The sequence below is a fragment of the Misgurnus anguillicaudatus genome, chromosome 9 (genome assembly GCF_027580225.2).
Source record: "Misgurnus anguillicaudatus chromosome 9, ASM2758022v2, whole genome shotgun sequence".
Taxonomy (NCBI): Eukaryota; Metazoa; Chordata; class Actinopteri; order Cypriniformes; family Cobitidae; genus Misgurnus; species Misgurnus anguillicaudatus.
In genome coordinates this window covers 3,105,336-3,122,132 of record NC_073345.2, presented here as the reverse complement: position 1 = coordinate 3,122,132, position 16,797 = coordinate 3,105,336, and the positions used below count along the sequence as shown (strand labels likewise).

Below are 16,797 nucleotides of genomic sequence, written 5' to 3'. Positions count from 1 at the left end.
GATCTTGATCCCAGTTCTCATCAGCGACCATAAACGTCAAATCTCATTATGAATTTAAATTTAAATATTGCACCTCAAGAAGCTTTACAACACATTGCCTTACGGCAATGATATTAAACACTCATTAGATCTTGCATCTACATCACAGATTTGTGACATTGCCGTCTTTCAGTCGATGTACTTTTTAAATTTGATTGGCGGGCCTTAACAGACAGAAGCTGGATTAACATTCTGGTGGATTAATAACTTTAATATTTCCCTGTACTTCATAAACTCCAGAGAGGACCTGCAGCACATCAGCATTTAACTACTTTTGGTACTGCTTTTGAAATTTCACAATAAATACATTATTTTGAATAATCTGAAAATACGATAACAACCTTCCACAATATTTGTACAACACAGTTTACTTACATTTTGAAAATGCTATTTTAAGGATCATCTCTCTCTCTCTTTCTCAGTACATTTCTGTCAAACTTTGCTGTCTTAAGGAAAATGAAGTATAATTGAACAACTCAAATGAAAATAGCTCTTTACCTCTCTGAATATTTAGAGTGACAAATGACATTTATTATTTAAGAAACATAGTCCAAGTTCCTTTGTGCTGCTATAGTACAGATGTAGCTTTGAGTTCGGTTGGGTGGTCTGTTGTTAATGTCAGACAGAAAGTTATTTATATAACAGCAGATGTCAGGGATTACACGCATGTATCCTCTTGTCTCCGCTGCATCCCAATGAATGGAATCAATTAGTCTCATTTAGTTGAAGACGATAGGATGAGATTTAGAGTAATCCACAACAGATGAACAATACTTACATGCATTCCCTCCGTGGTTTCCCCAATGATTCGTATGAAACGTTTCAGCGTGTATCATCCATGCTTGGAATTAATGGATGACTAACTGAGTTGGAAAACCAATGGCTTAAGTCGCCAATAATACGGCTGTGATAAACAAAACGCATTAGCTCTTTCGCTCGGCAGCTTTGGCAAAGCTTTTATGCAACCTTTAAGATTCATGTATCACATTGTGTCGCTGCCCAGACCGAATGGATTACAAATCAGCTCTTTAGCATCTTAAGTAAACCACAGTGGAGTTCAGATGGGAATTGTGCGACTCTTAGCAGGCATATCGCCATGACTGCAGAAGAAAGGAGTGAACTACTAGCAGAATTACAAATAGCGCTCTAAAGGGAACATTTTGTGTTTTGGGTAGAACAGAGAAAAGCTTTGGAATGGCAGAAGATGTCTAGACAGCAGGCGTCCATATAAGAAGAAATAATTGTGACAGAAACAGAGCTCGGTTAAGCACCTAATCTTCAACGCTCAGAGAATACAAATGATTTAGTAATCGTCTGTAACCTTGACATCCAGAAATAAGGTTACGTGGTACTGGGATCCATCTTATTGCCTGCTGTTGGTTAGTTAAGATGCATTAAATAATTAATAAACTCAATAACACTAGACATAAAAGCTGACCCTTGAGGACTTGACCACATTTTATTACATCTACAGGTCATTTATCTAGACGCTGTACTTATGCTCTTCTTTAATAACACAGTTACATTTCTGTCCGTGAGCATCACTATACTGTTGTTCAATTTTGAGTAAACTCACTAACTCCAGGTATTAAACCTAAATGTTTCTTTAAATATATTTGTTTAAATTATAATGTTTTAAACATAATGTTTAAATGATTTGATCTTGTACCATGCATCTTGCTCAGGAGATACAGTATCTGAATCAAGTCATTGGAGAATCTTTAACTGATGTAATACATGTGAAGAAATGTCATGGACTTGCAATGAAAGAGCAGAGAAGATTATCAGGGGATGAACTCCTTTGATGTGGTTCAGTATGAAATGTCTCAAGCTTTTTCACACATACTTTATGTGCAGTTTGTATTATGCAGTGCATTTTTTTACATGCCTGTGTTAAGAGGTTAGAGCATTCACACTGCTTATATGGATGTGGTGCGGTGCCACCGCATTTCCACACTGAGTCTATTGTAACTGTGCTGCACGCTCTGTTACTTTTTATGAACTCAAGATTTGCTGGTTTGAGTCTCACAGCGGGCAGGTTGTGACTGAGGTGCCCTTGAGCAAAGCACCTGTCCCCCCTTGCTCCTGGGCACAGGATAGCTGCCCACTGCTGCGAGTGTATGTGTGTGTGTTCACGACTTGCAGTGCATGTGTTTACTACTCCCTGGATGAGTTAAATGCCATTCCGTCTGTTTTACTTTTTATCAATTTTATCACATTTAATAGTGAATCAGACAGTGCCCAAAAGAAGCTGCTTGAACTGGTACAAACCAGGTACAAATGGCACTGGTACACAGAGCCATATCCCAGCAGGAAGACCAGTTCACATCTTAGCAGGAAGACCAGTCCAGATCCCAGCAGGAAAAAACAGTTCAGATCTTAGCAGGAAGACCAGTCCAGATCCCAGCAGAAAGACCAATTTAGATCTTAGCAGGAAGACCAGTCCAGATCCCAGCAGGAAGACCAATTTAGATCTTAGCAGAAAGACCAGTCCAGATCCCAAAAGGAAGACCATTTCACATCCCAACAGGAAGACCAGTTCAGATCCCAGTGGAAAGACCAGTCCAGATCCCAGAAGGAAGATCAGTTCAGATACCAGCAGAAAGACCAGTCCAGATCTTAGCAGGAAGACCAGTCCAGATCCCAGCAGAAAGACCAATTTAGATCTTAGCAGGAAGACCAGTCCAGATCCCAGCAGGAAGACCAATTTAGATCTTAGCAGAAAGACCAGTCCAGATCCCAAAAGGAAGACCATTTCACATCCCAACAGGAAGACCAGTTCAGATCCCAGCGGAAAGACCAGTCCAGATCCCAGAAGGAAGATCAGTTCAGATACCAGCAGAAAGACCAGTCCAGATCCCAAAAGGAAGACCAGTTCACATCCCAACAGGAAGACCAGTTCAGATCCCAGCAGAAAGACCAATTCAGATTCCAGCAGAAAGACCAGTCCAGATCCAAGAAGGAAGACCAGTTTAGATCCCAGCAGAAAGACCAGTTCAGATCCCAGCGGAAAGACCAGTCCAGATCCCAGAAGGAAGACCAATTCAGATCTTAGTAGGAAGACCAGTCCAGATCACAGCAGAATGACCATTTCAAATCTTAGCCGAAAGACCAGTCCAGATCCCAGCAGGAAGACCAGTCCAGATCCCAGTAGCTTTTCATGTTCAAATGTAAATGCGTAAGATTACTAGAATGTTGTTTAGTTGACAATGGTGTGTTTTACATACTGTCAATCTTATGGTGTGAGCTGTAGTGCATTCAGACTGGATTACAACGGTTCTGTTATGTTGTTCTACTACATTCACGGCACAACTGATCTCTTCAGTTGTATTATATTATATGTACATAAAAAATATCTCTTAGACTGAAACAGGTTAGCAGACATCTCTGTATTGTATATGTTGAAGTCAGGGGGCTGAACAGAAGCTTGGTGATGCCGGGAATGTCATTTCATGGGCAGAGCACGTTATTAAATTTTGATGAAAGATAAGAAAGATATTTTCTTACCTTTGCATACATGCACATTAATGAATCATGCACAATATGACCAGAAACATGTATTAAGTATATGTGAATATTTGTGTTCTGTGATTATTGTTGGATGTCAAATCAAAATGTTAAATACTTCCACATTTGTACGTGTATTTTGAGTTACGTTAGTTTTAACTAAACTCTTTCTCTTTCCAGATGAGGGTCCATGTAAGAGGACGTACTGTGGTCGAGGACAGGAGTGTGTGGTCAGGGATCTAACGGGTCGTGCAGAATGTGTGTGCCAGGAAAGATGCCACAGCTCATTTGTGCCCGTCTGCGGCTCTGATGGACACTTTTATGAGAATCACTGTGAGCTGTACCGTACTGCTTGCCTGCAGCAGAAGAGGATTTATGTGCTTCACAGCAAAGACTGCTTCTTCAAAGGTGAGATACTACAAATGTAACTGTACAGCGGCCCTATATCAGGATTTGTTCTCTAAAAACATACGCGTAAATCCTGGTGAACGGTATCTGGTACGTACTGTTGTTTACCATAGAGAATACTGTCAACCTGCTCCTCAGTGCAAAGGCTGTATTTATGGTAATCCACTTACAATGGAAGGCTATGGGGAAAATGGACTCAAGTTTAGTAAAACGTGGTAAATAACAGCACACTACAGATGCTATCCATAACAGCTAAATTGCTTTGAACCCAGAACGTTTCTTTAAAAGTCCAAAATGTTTTCAACTTTTGCCTCTGTTAAGGGTTTAAACAATGCAGAATGGTTTATCGTAAATCACAATGAACTTTCTCCTGCTGTGCTTAAAGCAATATTCATATCTTATATGAAACATGCACAGCGGTGTAAGTACAGTATGTAAGAATGATGATTGCATCTTCCACCTTCCTTGAGCAGTTTCACATCATAAACAATATATAGGTCAAGTACTGATATCTCCAATGGCATATATGTGACAAGTAACCATAAGTAACAGTTTGCGATGTTCACTGTAGATTCGTGCATACGGGAATTTGCCTCATGATAACATGGTCAAGGTTTATGGCTTCTAACTAAATGAAGGTCATTGTAAAGCACATGAGGTGCTTGTTCCACCCCATAAATTATAATAAACCAGGTACCATTGCGCACAGAGGCGTCTGAAGAGGATTCATGAGTATGCACTATAAAAAATTTCATTTGACATGAAGAATAACATTAGCATATAACAGTAGGAGATTCATGTGTTTGACCAGTTTAGTAAGGACAGATGTAAAAGAGATGTTTCAATGATGATTGTGAGTTTGAATGTTTACTCATGCCGTAGGTTTTTTGTTGTTATTGTTGTGCTGTTGGCATGTACAGTATTTTACAGTAAGTGCAGGAGGATTGTTTTATGTACATGGTATGTTTTCTTGCCCAAAGCCATGTCTTTTAAATGTAAATGAGCTTGTTGTTCACCTGCTGTATTACAGCACAGCTCGGATTGTTTAGTTTTGAAGGATTTATTGAGGAATTGCAGGCTTCATACAGTATGAGGATACAGAGGTCTTTACTCAGTTCTCAGTTGATCTCTAGTGAATCTCAGTGCATTCTTGGAGAAACTACTGAGCTATTTAAGATCACCTATAGTTTTTTCGCCATGCTGTTCTTTTATCAAGATAAGTTGCATTGTCAAGATGCTTGGTTTTTGATGTTGTAACGTTTGATGATGTCAGACAAGTGTTTACTTTAATATATGACATATGTCCACATACTGTAACTAGACCATTATAGCATTGCTAGAGCTGTCTAGTTTATTTTATTCTTACAGTAATACAATAATGTTTGAAACTGGAATGGAATTTAAAATAAGAAACAATAATTAAAAATAATGAATTATAAAAAATCCTCACTTTGCTTCAAGTTAAATTACTACTAAGATTATTTCTTATAATGTACTACATTCAGGAGTATAGAACTACAAATTGTGCATAGTTTAATATGACAGTATTTACTCTCTTGCTCTAAAGTACTAATCTAAAGTATCTAAAGCATAATACACCATACTGCTCCATAAAAGGCCTTTCCACAGCACTTGTCCACAGAAAATTTTAAAGCAGTCTGTCACTGAGTGTGTTTACATGTCTTACGCCGATTATGCTTAATAAACTGGTAGCAAGTTGGGTCATGTAAACGCTTAAAAAGATTTTCTTTTATCGGAGAAACCCTATAAACGGCGTAAGCAAAAACTGTTCAGCAAAGGTTGTTTTTTGCTCATTACCCCGATTTTGTGTGAAATGTAAGCACCTTAACCGGCTTTCTTTATGTGCGCATGTAAGCGCAAGTAACGCATAAAAGTCTCCACTCGACTAAAGCAGTTGGCAAAAAAACTGTGAAAATTAAACCTGATTTATTGCGTATGTGTGGTATAAGTGGTTCTGGAATTTTTTTGTACATTTAGTAGATATTTTGGTCCAAAAGTTTATATTAAATCAGGGTTTGTTTGTGAAAACGTCTGTTATGCACATGATGGTTTGTCATGCACAAAGTTGTGCGTATGCATATGAGACCCATTGTTTTAGATTCTCTAATGGCCACTTTTGTAAGGTATGGCAGTTCCATAACTGGATCATATCTGATACTTGGATCGCAGAATAGCTATTAAATATGGACAGCTGTAACAAATGGGCGGCTGCTTACACAAAGCGAGGGACGAATCCATGTGCAGAAAAGTTTATTAATAAATCCCAAAAGGGCAGGCAAACACATCCAAACGGGTAATCCAAAATCGTAATCCAAAAATGCAGGCAAGGGTCAAAACCATAGCATGAATACAGGAAACCGAAAACCACGAAACAAGACAACAAACAATGACCATGAACGCTCGGTATGCAGTGTTACAGCTAGCAATACTTCGCAATGTGATGTTGAAATTGAACCGGTTATATAGTGACAAACAGGAAGTGGAATGTGAAGTGTGACATGGCATGATATCAAAATAAAAGACCAGAGACATGACTTTAAAAATAAAAGACCAAACACAACACAAGACAAAACCCTTACAACAGCGTGGGTCTGGTCTCTTGATGACAACAAAAAAGGCCCAGATTCAGGAGTATTTCTAGTCGGTTCATGCATCTCCCAAAACCGTTAATAGCCCACCGACCTTGGTTGGACGTTTACAACACCTCCTGAAGTTTTAAAGAGAGCAGATGATGTGTGAAAGGTTAAAGCTGGCCCTAACAGAGACTTGAGACATGTTGTTGACTCAGAAAAACATCTTTTGTGAAACCACACCAGAACCTTTTCTGTAAATACATGTATGCATGCATGCTGTATGTTGGCTCCCTTGCCTTTTTAAATAACCTGCCCCTTCTTGAAGTTAAATATCGATCACAACTTTGGTTCTTCCTTTTTGTTTCTTCCTAACTCTCACTGTTACATACAAATTAATATACTGAGAGCCCTTCCTAAAGTCCAATTTATACCCGTGCGTAAGGTCTACGCTGTAGCTACCCTGTAGGCCAGGGCTATTCAATTGGCGGCCCGCGGGCCAAACCCGGCCCCCAAGGTAATTTGATCCGGCCCTTTATGTAGTCTGTAAAAAAAGACATCTCTAAAATAAATTTAGTAAGTTAGACAACGGGCCGTACAGTTACGAGTTGATGCGCGTGCGTCTGTTTCATGCAGCATGAGCTGCAGAGCGCGAGTCACGTGACTGGTGCGAGCAGCTGTGTCACGTGATTGTATTCGCGCTTTGGTCCACGAGTTCAAAGCGATCGCCTCCCCCGCTCGCGCCCGCGTCTCAAGACGCGATAGCTGACAGTGGTGAGTTAAGAGACCGGACTCTATGGCTGTTTTAACTTTATTTGTTGTATTTTCAGCTTAAAACACCTTTTCTGATAATTGTTGTCTGATATGTTTATGCTTATCCACAATGACATTAACGTTAGATAAAGGAAACTCGTTGAAACGATTTTGTGAACTAGACAAAAAGATCCTGCAGTTTCTCCAAAATTCAAAGCAGACAAAGGCTCAAATATTATGCGAGTCATCGTTCTCACACAAGAATGCAATTAAAACGAGTAACAGTTAATCGCCCATCGCTCACAGCCAGCACCTGCACCACTGTATGTGTATCGCGCTAACAAACATACACCTGATTTTACTGCTCATGCGAAATCTAAAAACATATTCTGTTTATTAGAAGGTAGCCTGCTGTTTGCCAATTATTAAGATGGCTGTTGTAGTTTAAATAGGGCTACTGTAATAATTAGCTTTTGACAAAAAAAACAGCATAAAACAATTATGTTCCATATTATAAACTTTTTTGTTATGTGCACAGTGCACTGAAGTGAGTAAATGAGTTAAATTCTCAATAAGTGTGATATGGATCTTATTTACCTATTTAAATGTAGAATAAAGCTTACTTGGGCATCTTACAATGCACTTATGTTGTTATGCAGTTTTAAAATACAACATATGAACATATCTGGATGTAGAAAAAGCCTACTTTGACATCTAACAATGCACTAATGTTGTTGAATGCAGTTTCGAAATACATGTTTGTAGAAAAAGCTTATTGTACAATGCACTGAATTTGTTGTTGTGCAGTTTCAAAATACAACATGAATATGTTTAAATGTAGAAAAATGTAGTCATCATCACTGTTATATCTCTGGCCCCTCATTTAAGATACTTTTTATGAACTGGCCCCCACGACAAACTAATTGAATAGCCCTGCTGTAGGCTATCCGTAGCCTCTGCGTATCCTGACGTGAACCTTGCCAAATTTTTAACAACAAGTCAGTTCTATGCGGACCGCAAACGCTGTGATTGGTCCACTAGAACCCCACCCGTCAGGTAAAAAACTGCGTCAAAGGTATTTACGTTTGCGATGGTGAGAACAAAGATGGGCCAAGTTGAGGAGTGATTTAGCTGAAACTGCAAAATAAGTCGCTGTTTATTTACTTCCATCACTGCTGGTCTTCCCTTCACGGAGGGGCAAAGCATCTGGCCTGGCCTTCAGCAAGGCCTCTAGTCAGGCTCATCCTTTGTTTGTGATTTTGGGACAAACTCACATTTGCATGCCAAATGGACCTGGTAAACTTTTGGATCTTCAGGAAATAGAAAACTACAAACTTACATCTGAACACCTCAGGACAACTTTCAACATGGACTCTTGGTTTGCACAAGGACAAAGCAAGTATCAGATTTCCCTACTACATAGCCTTGCTAAATCATCTTTAAGGCCTGCCCCTAGTCTACAAAATGACTTTGTGTTCATTCAGATGCTCAGTTGATGTAACTGCTTGATCTTGGGCATCGCTGCATACCCATGCCCCCTTAAAATGCTAGAGTATATCTGGGACTGAGGAGAATAAATCAAGGCAGAATATGGGTTGACCAGGACCTCACCAACTTATGCTTGTCGTTGCCTGTAATGTAGCGAGGGCAAGAAGGAAGAAATGCTTACATTTCACTGCCATGATAAGACTGGACTGACACACACAAACACAAACAACGCACTTACTGAAAGCACAGAAACTAATGTTGTACTCACCAGAGACCCCTTTATTCTTCCTGGTTCCGACATCATCCCACCTATGACGTTTGTTTCCCTCATTAAACTGATTTCATGTACGTGCCTAAAGCGCAGTCACACAGAGGCATTCCTAAATCATCCCTATGACAATGCAGCTCAAATTCCCCTTAAATGTGACCTTATTTTAGTACCAAATGAAATTACTTTACTTCATAATTTTTTTAAATGTATTTTTATTTTAGATAATTTAAGAACATTTACAATTTGGTGCTAAAATGGTAAAAACCCTAATGGTCCTAAGAATAGACTTTAAGCATTTCTCTGAGCATTAATGAAAAGGTTTAATGTTCTCTATAGGTGCAGTCAGTGGTAGCTATGGCTTTAATGTTAAACTTCAGTTTGTTCTTGTTTTTCTTATTAACGAGCCCAAAATAAGCCCCATCCTTCTTTCATGATGGTGAATAAATAAGGTCCCTCAGTCCCTCGGGTCACATGGCCGCTTCATTAACTTTATTGCTCCTATGAGATTCATTGCATTAAAGTATTTGCTATTTTAAATGGATGCCATGTTCTACTTATAAATGTCCCCTGTTTATTCATAAGTCCTCTGCCTCATAAACATCAGTTTCAGCCACAAAAGACTCAAACAGTATGTAATGAATATGCAAGAATACTGCAACAGAGCTGCACTACTAGATTTAGTATTGGTGTTAGCTGAAGTCACTGCTAGTCACAGATCTGAACAAACAGTAACATTTGTGCTATAGACATGAGTTATACTTTACATTATGAGGTCACAGGTGTGATCTTACCTATAGACTGGACCAACGCAGAAAAGTAAATTATGTGTACTGTAAGTGAAAAAGGACAAATCCAGAGGTCTATATGTCTTATACAAATTAGCATAATCTGAAGCTTGATGCTTTTGACAGTTGTACAAACAGAGCATGCTCAGTTCAGTCACCTTCTACCCATGGCCAATCATCTTAAAAACAGCATAATCTCTTCAAAAAGACTTTGACTGTGCTTTTATACTCTCTATGCCTATTAATCATGATGTCTGATGTCTTGGTTGAAATTGTAAATTTCAACTGAAAATGGTAAAATAGTTTTAAAGGGCCGTGAAATACTAAACATCATTTTATGAGGTTAACAGATGTATTTTTGTTGCACATTATAGAAGAAAATGTTAGCATCTGGCTATTTTAACAGTAGGAGAGAAATCATTTTAAGTTTTTTCGTGTTCAGGGTTTAAAATCCAGCCCAGTGTACATTCAAAACTATCCCAAAATATCCCAAGGACCGTTTACAGCCCAAATAACAACAGCTTATATACCAAATCCTTTTATCTTAAACCCGCAGAAAAAAAGTCAACTTACAGAAACAGTTTAAACAGTTCCGCCTAACGGACAAGGACTTGGAAACACTGTTATTAAAAACACTTTTCCTGATAAGGAAATACTCTGTGGATGAGTCTTTGCTAGGAATTGTGGCTATGTTGCGTTGTTTTTGTGATCTTCATGCATGATGACGTTTAAAGTCCCCTATGCAGTCTGTAGTCCCATGTTATCAACCGCGTTTTAAAGACACATAAAAGCTTTAAAACGATCATGACTGGAGGTATTACTGGTGTGTTTTATGTCGGAAAATATAATGTGAAAATATCTTGGGTTTATTTTAAACCCAGATCTTATTTAAAGGGGACACATCATGAAAATCTGACTTTTCATGTTTTAAGTGCTATAATTCCCCAGTGCTTCTATCAACCTAAAAAAATGTGATAAAGATCAACAAAGTAACTTAGTTTTGGTAAACCATTCTCTGCAAGCATGTAAAAAATAGCTCATTGAAATTTGGCTCCCCTTGTGACATTAAAAGGGGATAATAACACCCCTTAATCTGCACTATCCAACCACGACACAGAGATCAGCTCATATGCATTTAAAGGGACACACTCAAAACTGCAAATTTTTGCTCACACCTACAAAGTGGCAATTTTAACATGCTATAATAAATTATCTATATGGTATTTTGAGCTTAAACTTTACATACAGCTGGGAAAATAAGTATTTGACTCATCAGCATTTTTATCAGTGAGGGGATTTCTATGTGGGCTATTGACACAAAATTTCCACCAGATGTAGCCATCAAGCCAAATATTGAATTCATACAAAAACATTTAAGTATACAAGTTGAGTCATAATAAATAAAGTGAAATGACACAGGGAAAAAGTATTGAATACACTTTATTTAATGCTTTTTAGAAAAGCCTTTGTTGGTGATTACAGCTTCTAGACGCCTCTTGTATGGAGAGACCAGTCGTCTGCATTACTCAGGAGTGATTCTGGCCCATTCTTCCACACAAATGGTCTTTAAATCTTGAAGGTTCCTTGGGCCTCTTTTATGAACTTTGATCTGCAGTTCTCTCCATAGATTTTCTATGGGATTTAGGTCAGGTTATTGACTGGGCCATTCAAGCAACTTGATTTTCTTTCTTTGAAACCACTTCATTGTTTCCTTGGCCTTGTGTTTAGCTTTCTGGTAGATGGCAGCAGATTTTTATCCAGAATATCGCGGTACATTTCTCCACTCATCCTGCCTTCAATAATATGAAGTCTGCCAGTACCCCTTGCTGAAAAGCAGCCCCAAACCATGATGCTTACACCCCTGAACTTAACTGTTGGTATGGTGTTCTTGGGGTGGTGGGCAGTGCCATTTCTTCACCAAACATGGTGTGTAGAATGACTGCCAAAAAGTTTAATTTTGCCTTTATCTGACCATACTATAGTCTCCCAATAATCCACAGGATTCTCCAAATGCTCTTTCGCAAACTTTAACCAAGCTTCAACATGCCTTTTGTTCAGCAATGGAGTCGTGCGTGGTGAGCATGCATGGATGCCATGGCGGTTCAGTGCATTGATTATAGTTTTCTTTAAAACAACAGTACCTGCTAATGCAAGGTCTTCCTGAAGTTCTGCCCAAGTGGTTCTTGGCTCTCCTGATTATTCTTCGACTCCTCGGACAGGGATCTTACGTGGAGCACCTGATCGTGGCCAGTTTATGGTGAAGTCATACTCTTTTCTTTTCTGAATAATGGCCCCCACAGTGCTCACAGGAACATTTAGCATTCTGGAAATGCACCTATATTTTTAACAATAAGATTACGAAGATCTTCAGAGAGTTCTTTGCTTTCACCCATCATGAAGTTTTTCCTGTGTGCCTCCTGGGTAATGAGGCCATCAATTAAGACTAAAGCAGCTGATATCAATTAGTACTGATAGGGGGCAGGTTTCTCTCTCAATACTGACAGATTTCAGGTGTTGATCTGGTTTTCTATGCCATTTTGCACCTTGTTCTCTTCATGTGTTCAATACTTTTTCCTTGTGTCATTTAACTTTATTTATTATGACTCAACTTTTATACTTAAATGTTCTGATTTGTTTGTATGAATTCAATATTTGGCTTGATGGCTACATCTGGTGGAAATTTTGTGTCAATAGCCCACTTAGAAATCCCCTTACTGATAAAAATGCTGATGTGTCAAATACTTATTTTTCCCGCTGTACATACTCTGAGGACACCAAATATTTATTTGACATCTTTAAAGGCACAAAAGAGGATGTTTCCGCCGACTGAGAATCCAAAGAATGTTACTGAGTATTTTAAATAAGCGAATGCGTAAGAACACCCCCCATCCTTCACAGCTCATTTCTAGGAAACACCTTCCAAAACTCGTGCATGAGTATTTGAACACGAGTGTTTGTTTGCCACTGGCATATGCTGTGTTGCGTCAGTGGATTCATTATGTGAAATGATATGATAATAAACACATAAGACGTTAGATCAGTCGACGCTACCTACTCCCATTTCAACTAGCATGTAGCAGACTAGTCACTGCCTTACAACTACAGTACAAGAACAACGTCGATATACCTGAATAACAGTACAACAATAATTATTACACAAAGAAAGAATAATCACTGTTACCTGTCTTGTCACCTCTCTGTTCCTTCATTGCTCTCCAGTGTTGAAATGTTTCTCCAAGAACGACTCTGGTTAGATTACGTTATTCTGACAATTTTCTCCTCTTCTCAGCGACTTAAAAAGTCTTTCCTTTACGTCCTCCTTCGGGTTTCTTCTCTTCCATGGTGCAAATTCGAGGAGGAAAGCAGGAGCGACGATGAAAACATACCGAAACTAAAGACGGAGTTACATGCATTATGCGCATGCCTCACTCGTGTAAAGTTACTGGAGCGTGCACGTCTCTCACAAGGAACGTAATGGCAGTGATTGACAAGCCAGAGGGCCAATCGCTCATGCGATGATTACGTTAACGAATGGCTGATGTTTTTAAGGCCCTACCTTATGCACAGATGACATATATTAAATTTATTACTTTCAGTAATATTGCAAAAATGTATAAACAAACATCCTCTTTTCCAGCTTTAAGAAGTCTTGTGAAATGTCCCCTTTAAGGAGTTTAATCAAACAAAACCCCATTCAAAAAAAAAAAACATCGACTTCAGGACAATGGAACCGGAAGTGATAAAATATGAACTTGGTTAAAAAAACAAATTAATAAAATAACTGTGAATAGCACCGTTTTTAGTTATTTATCTGAAATACCATGACAGAAATCTCTGTTAAGCAGGAGACTGCAGTAAAGGTGTCTGGTTCATTTATATGTCTAAGAGTAAAACAAGACATTGAAGATCTCTTTCATTTGCCTCCTGTCCGAAAGGGTTTAGCTTGCTTATAATTGTGTTTATTTACAATTCAAGTATTTGTTTGTTAATGTTTATATCTTTAATAGACTAGAGTGTTTATCAGTGTGTGTGTGTGTGTGTGTGTGTGTGTGTGTGTGTGTGTGTGTGTGTGTGTGTGTGTGTGTGTGTGTGTGTGTGTGTGTGTGTGTGTTATAAACTATAAACATAAAGAGAATGTCCTTGTTCATCTGGCGGTTGAATGAATATAGTAAAGCATTACAGAGCATTTAACTGCTTACTTTCTATTATTATGTAGCAGTTGTCAGTGTGAATGGTTTTTATAGCTGCTCATAAACATGGTTCTTTATGAACATTGATAGATGCATGCGGGTCCCTTCATTCATTTTACTTTCCAGTTTATTGATTGTGTAGTAAAAGAGATGAAAAAGCCAAAGAATATAACAAACAGGCTGAGCTTATTAAACAATGAAGACTTGATATTGTGCTATGCTTTTTGCTAGATAGCAGCCTGTTAATGTAATGACTGCAAGACAAACCTGTAAGTGACCCTTTCTGAACGATCAAATAAACCTATCAGATCCATTTGTCCTTTTGAAGGGTTTTAGTGATGCTGTCAGATTCGTTGTCAGTGTTCAGATATTAAAGATCCTGGACCTGTGCACTCTAAAAAATCCTGGGTTATTTTTAACCAAGCGTTTGGTCAAAAAGGGACAAATGTACTTCAACCTAGACTTTTAAAAATTAAGGTGCTTCACGATGCCATAGAAGAACCTTTTCTATCTAAATGGTTTTTAAAACACCTTTAACATCGGAATAACCTTTTTTGATTAACAAAAAGGTTCTTTAGTGTGAAAAAAGGTATAAAAGGATTTAAAGAACCTTTTCACTAAATGGTTCTTTAAGGTTTTTAATGGCATCGCTGTGAAGAAACTTTTAAGCACATTCATTTTGAAGAGTGTATGCTGAGTTGTTTCAACCCAAAATGCTGGTTTGTTTTAACACATTGTTGGGTCAAATATAATTTTTTTTTATTTATTTAAACCAATCTGACTGGGCTCATCCCTTTTTGTCCCAACACTAAGTTGAAATATCGCAGCATTTTCATGTGTAAAGAAACAATAACCAAACCCAATACAACATAAAAAACTGACTTTAGTTAAGATTACAGTCAATATTTCCAACACATTTTACTTCCATTAATGTGACATATTTTGAAATCATGTTGAATACATGTTGTTTTTATTTGTATTATTAGTAACGGTGTACTTATGGTAAATAATAACAAGCAAATTGTTCCAAATTTTGGTTTCTTCATGAGGTGTGTAACCAAGTTTTCCTTTGTATATGAAGAGAAAAAGCAATATTACCAACTTCTTTCTAAAGAAGCAAAAGTCAGGTGCAGATCAGGGCCAAACAGATCCCAGTCCCAGTTGTTCTATTTTTACTGTTTAATTAATATATATATAATTGTGTACATTTTGGAAAATAAACAACTTTAATTTAATCTATATACATTTTGTGGAAAATAATAGATTTTTAGTGTAATTGAACACTTTGTATATTGACCCCCCAAAATAATACCTTGCCATCCCTGTTTTAAAAGTCTAGCTCCGCCACTGTTTTCCACAACTATATAGAGCCTTTGAATGCTAGCTGTAATCTGTGTTTCATTCCCTATGGGCCAGAGCTGGAGAAATGAGCACTAATACCTGATGATGTTTGCTCTGTGTTCTCAATTGGAAAGGACGACGTCTCAATCAGTGTCTATACACCCACTATAGTAAGCAAACCAACATTGTCTGGGACAGATGCTATTTTCTGTTATTTAGTATATGCATAATTATTTAACAATAATTTAAAGGAATAGTCAATTTTCTTAAAAGAAAAATCCAGATAATTTACTCACCACCATGTCATCCAAAATGTTGATGTCTTTCTTTGTTCAGTCGAGAAGGAATTATGTTTTTTGAGGAAAACATTGCAGGATTTTTCTCATTTTAATGGACTTTAATAGACACCAACAATTAACACTTAACTCAACACTTAACAGTTTTTTTCAAAGGAGTTTCAAAGGACTATAAACGATCCCAAACGAGGCATAAGGGTTTTATCTAGCGAAACGATTGTCATTTTTGACAATAAAAATAAAAATGTGCAGTTTTAAACCACAACTTTTCGTCTAGGTCCGGTCCAGCGCGACCTCACGTAAATGCGTAGTGACGTAGAGAGGTCACGTGTTACACATATGAAACGCACATTTGCGGACCATTTTAAACAATCAACTGACACACAAAGACATTAATTTGTATCATTCCACATACAACAACGTCGGAACGGTCCTCTTTCAACACACTTGTAAACACTGGGGCGGAGTTTCGCATTCGTCCTCTGTGACCTCTTGACGTCATGACGTATTGCGTGGGGTCAAGCTGGCGCATCACGACGGGACCTAGAAGAGAAGTTGTGGTTTAAAAGTGCATATTTTTTATTTTTCTTGTCAAAAATGTATTAAATGTTGGGCTCTATTAAAGTCCATTAAAATTAGAAAAATCCTGGAATGTTTTCCTCTTAAAACATAATTTCTTCTCGACTGAACAAAGAAAGACATCAACATTTTGGATGACATGGTGGTGAGTAAATTATCTGGATTTTTTGTTTAGGAAAATGGACTAATCCTTTAACAAGAGCGATTTGCAACAATTTTTAAAACAAACAATTACATGTACACTCGCCTAAAGGATAATTAGGAGCACCATACTAATACTGTGTTTGACCCTCTTTCACCTTCAGAACTGCCTTAATTCTACATGACAATGATTTAACAAGGTGCTGAAAGCATTCTTTAGAAATGTTGGCCCATATTGATAGGATAGCATCTTGCAGTTGATGGAGATTTGTGGGATGCACATCCAGGGCATGAAGCTCCCGTTCCACCACATCCCAAAGATGCTCTATTGTGTTGAGATCTGGTGACTGTGGGGGTCATTTTAGTACAGTGAACTCATTGTCATGTTCAAGAAACCAATTAAAAAAT

The 16,797-nt window shown here is 38.0% G+C and overlaps 1 protein-coding gene across 2 annotated transcripts in view; it reads left to right on the top strand.

Moving 5' to 3' along the window:
* Positions 1-16,797, top strand: part of fstl4 (follistatin-like 4) — a 191,855-nt gene that overhangs the window by 69,502 nt on the left and 105,556 nt on the right. For both annotated transcript variants that reach the window (XM_055197188.2, XM_055197187.2), the window contains exon 4: positions 3,727-3,954. In XM_055197188.2, the coding sequence (XP_055053163.2) occupies positions 3,727-3,954 (228 nt within the window). The remainder of the gene's footprint in view (positions 1-3,726; positions 3,955-16,797) is intronic.